Source organism: Branchiostoma lanceolatum, chromosome 19 (genome assembly GCF_035083965.1).
Source record: "Branchiostoma lanceolatum isolate klBraLanc5 chromosome 19, klBraLanc5.hap2, whole genome shotgun sequence".
NCBI lineage: Eukaryota > Metazoa > Chordata > Leptocardii > Amphioxiformes > Branchiostomatidae > Branchiostoma > Branchiostoma lanceolatum.
The window spans coordinates 10,211,728-10,220,349 of NC_089740.1; the positions used below are offsets into that span (position 1 = coordinate 10,211,728).

General features: G+C 40.2%; 1 protein-coding gene and 1 long non-coding RNA gene across 2 annotated transcripts; both read left to right on the plus strand.

Moving 5' to 3' along the window:
* Positions 1-876: 876 nt before the first annotated feature.
* LOC136425226 (interleukin enhancer-binding factor 2 homolog) lies at positions 877-7,357 on the plus strand. Its single transcript, XM_066414021.1, has 13 exons — positions 877-993; positions 1,720-1,785; positions 2,333-2,432; positions 2,765-2,887; positions 3,426-3,528; positions 3,823-3,888; positions 4,054-4,170; positions 4,593-4,671; positions 4,998-5,085; positions 5,442-5,618; positions 6,080-6,167; positions 6,440-6,594; positions 7,197-7,357. The coding sequence occupies exons 1-12, from the start codon at positions 989-991 to the stop codon at positions 6,589-6,591; spliced, it is 1,164 nt and encodes a 387-aa protein (XP_066270118.1). The 5' UTR covers positions 877-988; the 3' UTR covers positions 6,592-6,594; positions 7,197-7,357.
* Positions 7,358-8,097: 740 nt separating this feature from the next.
* Positions 8,098-8,622, plus strand: LOC136425227 (uncharacterized). Its single transcript, XR_010753983.1, has 2 exons — positions 8,098-8,211; positions 8,545-8,622. It is a non-coding gene; the product is annotated as an uncharacterized lncRNA (long non-coding RNA).

Sequence of the window (8,622 nt, forward strand, 5' to 3'; positions counted from 1 at the left end):
ATGATATCATAAATCCGATTTGGTGGATAAATGTTTGGTAATACGTACAGGATTAGCGATAGAATAGCCATCTTGACCGCAGTGCAGTAACGTTGACGTTATATCCTTTCAAATCTTTTAAAACCGCTTCCCCCGAGATGAGAAGTTTTTTTTTTTGGTTCCGTTTGCTGAATAATTCCAAATTTCGGAACTTGTCGTTAACCAAGGAGGTTTAACCTCCTTGCTTTAACCTTTAGCACACCGAGGTAGCCGTTTAGCACCAAATTCTCTATTGGTTTCAGAGTTAGGCAGCGGGTGGGGGGGGGGGGAGAAATTTCCGGGGTTGCTGGAAAAATAGTGGAAAGTTGGTCAAAAAGACGAACCCTTTGCCAGAGGGTCATATCAGCTCTGTGAGGATGTGTTCTGTGAAATAGAGGACAGTCGTCGTTGATCGTGAGAGGGAGGGGGGGGGGGGGGGAGGCAAGAACGGAGACAAGGCTAACTCATCAAGAAGATGATGATGAATAACGTTACACTTGTAAGTGAGTGAGTGAGTGAGTGAGTGAGTGAGTGAGTGAGTGAGTGAGTGAGTGAGTGAGTGAGTGAGTGAGTGAGTGAGTGAGTGAGTGAGTGAGTGAGTGAGTGAGTGTACACGTTTTCAAACGCGTCGTGTATTAACGGAGGTATGGTTTTTACATGGTGACCAACCTCATCCCTTACAAAGATTTGAAAGCTCAAATATCCCGTATTCTTCAAATGTATTTCAGCTTAGAATTCACTAAAAGTCTTCTGATCCAAGTGGTTGGTTGTGAGTTTCTCTGCTCTGATTTGTCAGTGTGCATGTAGTGCATTTCTAATGTCAGCCGCTAGATGGACTGCGCATGCCCTAATCTGTATTCCCAGCGGCCATCTTGGAAGCCGGGTGCACTGTTAGCGTGGGTTTTTGTTCGGAACATCTCGGCCTTCAAATCGCCGAGAGAAACAAATTTCCAGTTTTTCTTTCTATACCATGAGGTAAGTGTGTCTAGAGATGCTGTTACCATCTTTTATCATGTAGAGACTAGGCTAGATTGATTGCAAATGACCATTTTTAGATGAGTTGTTTGTTGAGAGGGGGGAGGGGGGCGCACGCTTTGTTTCCTTTAGCTGTCTGATCATGTCAGTCTCCTACTTGTTTTTGTGTACATATGGTTTGTTAGTAAACAAACTAGTTCAAGAGGAGTATACGATTTTCTTAATACATTTTATACACTGTATCTATCTTATACGCATCTACAAATATGACAAACGAAGTGATCATACACACTTTTTAAAGGGATTTTTAGATATTTGCCGAATTCAACTGCTTCTCACCAAGGAGGTTATCCTTGTTCTCACTCAAATTGTAGAGCAGGGAGTAGAATCTTTTACCAGGTAGGAACTGTAGCAACATGTAGTGAGGTGAAAAGTGTTTCTGTGTTTTATGTTTTTAGTTTTAGCTGTACGTTAGTAGTTGCTTTCAATAGCCCAGTAAAATGATTTCAAGTTTTTTATGTAAAGAACAACCCTTTATACACAACAAGCGTAAAAGAACCCCACACACTTATCAAGAAGAGTAAGGGTGACCTGTGTGTTTAGCCAAAAATATGTGAGCCGTAGGGAAGCTGCATTGCACTACTAGCTAAGGAAAAATCGCCATACATGTACTTTGTCCTTAGTCTGAATGTGAGGTTCAACTGCTTGTATTTGTGCTTTCTGCAGGGATGCCCGCGGTCGTGGAGGCATGAGAGGACGTGGACGCGCGATGCCCTACAAGGGACAACCTCCGTAAGTCATTTCTCCTGTCATACCGGTAACTAAGGATGAATACCAGTTAGTCAAAAGACGGACACAACAGATGAGAGAAACAGCCAACAAACGGATACTGACCATGCCAATTTGAGCTTCTCATTAATAAGCAATCAAACAATAAAGAATCAAACAAAGAACAAATGTTTGTTGGCACAATGAGCACCATAAAAATGTGGAATATATCAAATATGGAAGTAATATTGAAGACTTATAGTAATATGGAAGAGTTCAAGACTTATACTCTGTGTAATGCAAACTCCACTGTTTGGAGGGTTCATTTTGAAAATAAAGTTTTATGGCCAGATGCTGGGCGGGCTGGCCATTATAGTGCGATACAATCAGTCTAGAAAACGTACAGTAAATGCTACCAATGTTATACTTATATACTTTTTGACATATATCTAGTTTCCGTGATTTGTGTTATTTCAAAATAAAGAAAACAAAATTTGTAATATATTCCAGATATCTTCTGCAAAATAAAAAAAAACATCAGTGATAACAACACATTTTTCTTTCCCCACAGCTTCCGTACCTTCATCCCACATGTGCCCTTTGACCTGGTGCAGTGTGAGGTCGCCTTCCCAAGGGTCAAACCTGCTCCTGATGAGACACACTTCACTGAGGTACACAGTACTGTCAGCTTGCACTACTCGGTAGATCATAGACATACAACATTTGGTGTTGATATCCTAGTGTCTAGGCTAGCAGATGTGTTATTGGGAGGGCATGGGTTTGATTCCTAGCTAGATGTTGTGTCCTCTTTTCTTCGTGATCATAGAACAAGGGACAGTTTAAAATAAAATGTATTTCCCCTTCCACCCGTATGTGAAGTACATGACTATTGGCAAGTTCTTTTACACTGGTAATTTCTTGCACTGTCCTTTCTCTATTTCAAGGATGTGAGGACTAATTCTAATTGTTTTATTCTAATCAATTATTGTTGTCTTCCTGATAGGCCCTGTTGAAGCGTAACCAGGACCTGACCCCCACCACAGCTGAACAGTCCGCTGTACTAAACCTGGTCACCAAGATCAACAACGTTCTGGATAACCTCATCGTAGCACCAGGGAGCTTCGAGGTAATGTTGATTTCTGGGCTTAAGGTTTTTAGGGGAACTATTTTTAGCATATGAATCCGTTTCAATTTGTGTTTTTTTATTTAATTTTAACAATTTCATGTTTTCGAGCATGGAGAAGTGCAGATAAAGTTCGCAAAATCTATTTTGAATTTTAATTGAAAAAAACAACTTTAAAGCAGTTTTGAAATAGAATTTAGAAGATTAAGTATCACCACTGCACTGTTTTCCCTTCTATGCAGACTGTTTAGAATTGTCAGAGAGTGCATACAACCGACACTGAAGTACTAGTAATCAGAATGTCCAATATAGTAGTAGTCTTTTAAAATCTGTACCTTTTACAAGGTGAAAAACCGATGCAAGAAGTAGCATCAATGCACCATTTTTACACTTATTTAAGATAATGCCCGATTTATGGCTTGAAATAATTGTCTCCAAACAAGTCACATTCAAACTCAAAGAATGTTGAGGGGATCTGAGTGCTGCAGTTGATACATGTAACTAATACTTAACATAAGTTTTGTACACGTTCATATTCCAGCATATAGAAGAGGTCCGTCAAGTGGGTTCCCACAAGAAGGGTACCATGATGGCAGGACACAACGTGGCAGATATTGTCGTCATCTTGAAGATTCTACCTACAAGTAAGTACATGTACCATTTGTTTCCTTCAGTAGGTCTCAGTTTTACTGTAGCGCAATAGTCCCTCTTGCAGGGAGTGGCTAAGTGCTGTGTCATAAAGACAGGTTGTTGGCAATTGTTTTCTACATGATGCATGGTACATGTGCTCAACAATGTATTCTAGATATAGAATGAATGATATGAATATATTTCTTGTTGGTTCTTTAGACCCCCTTTGCATTGGACAGAGATCACTAAGCAACTATACAGTGACCAAAATTGAATGGCCCATGATGATATTGTATGTTTTTTTATAGGAGAGGCAGTGCAGGGCTTGGGGAAGAAAGTAGTTGAAGAAGTGCGAAATGCAGACCCAAAGGAGGGTGAGTACATGTTTGGAATTACCTTTATGTAGGTTATAGCTCTACCAGTATTTGTTGGTTGGTTCAAGGTTCATGAAAAAGATAACTCAAAATGCTACAAATTTCCTTGTTGGCCGAAACTCCATTTTTCATCTTAGTGATTCTTACTTCAATCTTCTTTCTCAGTTCTGACGATGCTGCCCAATGAGTCTGGGTTTGAGGTTAGTTCAGCGGAGGCCACAGTTAAAGTCCTGGTGACCACCATCCCGCCAAACCTGCGCAAACTGGACCCGGAGATACACCGTAAGTAATTAAACCAACCCTTACTAGTAGGGGGATCTCTCCAGAAATACAGAACAGGATGGGGGGAGGGTGCCAAGCACAGGATAGTGTTGCAAGGGGAATGTCAAGAGGCAACACCCCTCAAGAGGAGAGCAGTTGGCGTAGTTGCAGGATGGAGCAGGGCCACTGTTCCATTCTTTAGGGACATCCTTGAGCCTCCTCATCCTCTTTCTCAATCGTGTCAATGTCTCCTTGTTCTGTGCGGTTTTAGTATGCATTCATCCATTCTTGTAAAAATGATAATGTTTGCATTGCAGTACAAATATGTCCTTTGTTATTTTTATCATCTATTTAAATCTGCCCTGGAAATTTGATTTAGGTGGGTTTCAATTTGAAAATATCATGAAGATACGTAAATTTTGACTGTTTTGTGTTTTCCCCAGTGGATGCTAAAACCCTTCAGATGAACCTCGCTGCCATTCGACACGCCCGGTGGTTTGAGGAAAATGCCTTCCACTCCACGTAAGTTACTACTGTCTGCATTTAACACTGGTTGTATTTAGAAAGATACCTTCAGCCAAGAATGTGAGGTGAATTAAATATGCAATATCTCATTGCTATGCTTTATGTTAAGTGAAGGAAACATTTTAGTGTTACATTTGTATTGTTAATCAGTACTACAGTAGTTAACTAAGAAAAGTCAAAACCCAACTTTGCAAATTAGTTTTTCAGTCTAGTTTTGGATTGAGGATTCATGTTGTAACGCCAGTCTGGTATTGCGCTAAGGAAGCTTTGTAGCATTTTGATAATTGATATTAGTCTATTTTGTTTTGAATCACCATTTTTAGTATTAAGGTCCTGATCCGTCTGCTGAAGGATCTGCACAGCAGGTTCACGGGACTCGAACCCCTGACCCCCTGGATCATCGACCTGTTGGTAGGTATCTATTTTATCTTTGCAAAGAAACGGTAATAATTAGGATTACTAATACTAAAAATACTGTGACAGTACTTACAAGAAACAAGAAAATGAGTTCCAAAGCTCCAGTTAGGGACGTCCCACATCAAATAGAAGTCCTGTCTTTGAGGAGAGCCACACCTCAAGCATGTTAAAGAACCCGCCACACTTATTGAAAAGAGTAGGGGTCCTTCCCTGTGATCAAACCTTACAGTCTTGTGTATGTCTTATGTACTGTGCTTGCAGTCCTCAAGTTAATGAGGTTAAGCATGCTAGGAACGAAGAAGAAAAGAGATTGACAAGTTGTGTTAACTGTTGTCTTATCCCGTTTGTAGGCCCACTATGCGATCATGAACAACCCAAACCGCCAGCCACTCCCCATCAACGTAGCGTTCCGGCGCTGTCTGCAGCTGCTGGCCGCCGGGTTCTTCCTGCCCGGGTCGGTCGGGATCACCGACCCATGCGAGGGCGGAAATGTCAGAGTTCACACCGTCATGACCTTAGAACAACAGGTGCACATCTCTACTATAATTTCTAAGTTCTAGCTATATAGCTTCCTAACACATGTACATGTGTGAAAAAACTATGTTATTTCTTTGTGTTAGAACAACAGGTACACATCTCGACTGTAATCTCTCAATGCTAGCTTCTATTTAGCAGTGTGAACACTGACCTCAATACAACATAATTGTTCAGGTGGGGCCAAAAGGGTCCATGTCATCATGACCTTAGAACACCAAGACAAGTACACATCTCTACTGATAATTTGTCAATACTATAGCTAGCATCTATTTTGCAGTAAGAACACTGACCTTCATACAATATAATGTGATCTGTAGACATATGCATTGTTATACATTATCTATTTAGGCTCCTGCAATAACTGAAAGTAGGTTAGGCCAAACCTTACCACTGACACTAGACAAATGCATCCTTTCAGTGGAATTAAGTTTTCCCTACATGACTGTTTCAGGACCAGGTGTGTTACACAGCCCAGACCCTCCTGCGAGTTCTCAGTCATGGAGGCTACAAGAAGATCCTGGGTATGGAGGGAGACTCAAGTAAGTTACTGGCATAGAACCTTTGGTCTTATAGCTAGACATACATGTAACGTCATGATGTATTCTTACCTTTTCCAAGAATGTTGTTTTTTCGTCCTGTTTGTTGGTGTGTTTGCGGATACCATAATTCAAGAAGTTGTGGATGGATCTTTGCAATAGGTGTTGACAAAATGAAGGACAAGTTCGATTATGGGCGTCCTAGTGGCTTTCTATGGTACTGCAGCATTATATCCTAGTTTTGTATCTTTAAAGATTGTTTTTCTTTCCTCCAGGCATAGCTACAGAGATGTCTGTGTGGGAGGGGGTCGTCGTGACGCCATCCGAGAAGGCATACGAGAAGCCACCAGATAAACCTGAGGGGGAGGGAGAGGGGGAAGGAGAGGGGGCGGAGGAAGCCATGGAGGCCCAGGATGTGTCAGCATGAACTGTAAGTATACACATTTTGATTAACCAGCTTTGTAAAAAAAGTTTTGAAAGCTTGGTTCTCTGCTATGACATTACAGTGAAACCTGTACAAGTGACTATCTCGACATAATGACCACCTGGTCACTTGTTGTTGGACCATTAGATTATTTTTCCTGCTGACACAAGTACTGTAATTCACGTTAAGTTCACGGTAGCAAAATTTCACGGTGTAAGAAAAATGGACATTTTCACTGAACTTTAATTTCACGGTGGTAGCAAGTGATTTACCGAAAGGATGTGTGGAGGAATCATGAATAGGGTTTTCACTGTGATGATAAGTTCACAGTCCAGCGGTGACAGTGAAAACAGTGAACTTAAAGTTACAGTGAAAGAAACAAGAACTACAGTATTAACTTAAGAATCCTGTCTATTGTGACCTTCTGTATTCTATGAGCATTTTCTTGAAGTCTCTTTTTCCATCAATACTTAAGTTAGCTTAATTGTACTGTGATATATGTTTTTAGCTAAATTTGGGTGATAATACATGTAGTTGCTAAAAAAACAACTGCTATTCGTGTAGCCCCCACAATTAAAACTAACTGCTGATCTGTTCTTGTATTTCAGACATGAAGAAAACTGGTGCCATATCATTCCACTGTCTGGTCACTTGTAGAAGTAGGGGTGTATAGTAGACACTTTTCATACAAGAAATCAGTGACTGAAACTAAGTCTCTTAGATTGTTTAGAAGGTCTTTTTTGCACTTGAAAGAAAAACATGATCATGATTTCTTTTGGGGTAAAATATCTTTGTACACAACCAATGAGTTATCGCTTAGCTGATGTTTTGATGACCGTCTGTCACTTTCCTCATGGCAATACTCACTGGTTCTACTTTGCACTGCTGCAGTGTGAAGAATGTGGTTCCAAACATGACTGGGTTTATATCCCCCCCCCCCTTATCACAGTTCATGACTAGTGGATATTCTTATCCATACTTATGCATATGTTCTCTCTGTTTATTAACTCGGTCCCACCAAAACATCAGCTAGATAAAAACACTTGGTTTTATTCAAGGAACTTTACAACCGTGCAGCAACAGTCTGTAGGCATCTCGTTATATGTTGAAGGAACTGTTAGTATTAGAATGTGTCAAGAAAAATAGAGCTGAGTCGTCAAAACTTTTCTGTAGGTTTGGTTTGAAATCTAGCATTTATATAGCATTATATGGTGCACAGACAAATGTATGCTGAATACCATTCAATGAAAAAAGAACTTCCTGACTAGGTCTTGGATCATGTTAGCTAAATGGACATCGTTGAGTAGAATGCCCCTGTCCCATGTAAAAACTGAGGTTAACAGTTTAGCTTTAAATATACTTAATATGTTGGTGTATGGTGATTTATGTCTGAAATTTTAGAAGAAGAAGAGGGGCAACTACATCCAGTGTAACAACTTGATGTGAGATCCGTAGTTTGTGATTTACCTGTGAAGAAATAATCGTTTGATTCAACCTGTTTTTTTGTAACATTTTCAACGTGTGTTTCAAGTTGATGGGTTTAATACTTATCTGAAAAAACTGGAGGACTTTTTCACATATACCTGTATTAAAAGGTACTACTGGATCAAAACATTGGTCATTGTTGTGTCTACTAGCACTAGTCTTAACATCTTAACATTAAAAACAGAAATACTGTAAAGTTCTTTGTTGTGTATTTAGTTCCTCTGATGGCAATGTTCAGAATACACATTAGGTCTGTATCTTGCTAAGGAAGGACCTGTCATTTCCTGTATCCAGGAGATGTCCCTAACAGAAACTAGGTACTCATTCCTAGCTGAGTGAAGTGAGGAAAGTCGTTTAAAGTACCTTTCCCAATGGAACAACGTTGGTGGTATGTCGGGATTCGAACCTGGGCCTAACACGTCAACCATTTCACAAACATGAAGCCACAAACTTGTCTACAAATTTACCAAGCTGGTGCAATTCCTGGAAGATTGTATGGCCCACTTTCGTCAAAACAGGTGCTGATTTTATACCCGGAACACATTTGAA

What these genes read in the sequence shown, in the direction of transcription:
- LOC136425226 (XM_066414021.1), top strand. An exon ending in AAATGCAGACCCAAAGGAGG is followed by an intron (nt 3,889 to 4,053) that starts GTGAGTACATGT and finishes CTTCTTTCTCAG; the next exon opens with TTCTGACGATGCTGCCCAAT. An exon ending in GGGTATGGAGGGAGACTCAA is followed by an intron (nt 6,168 to 6,439) that starts GTAAGTTACTGG and finishes TCTTTCCTCCAG; the next exon opens with GCATAGCTACAGAGATGTCT.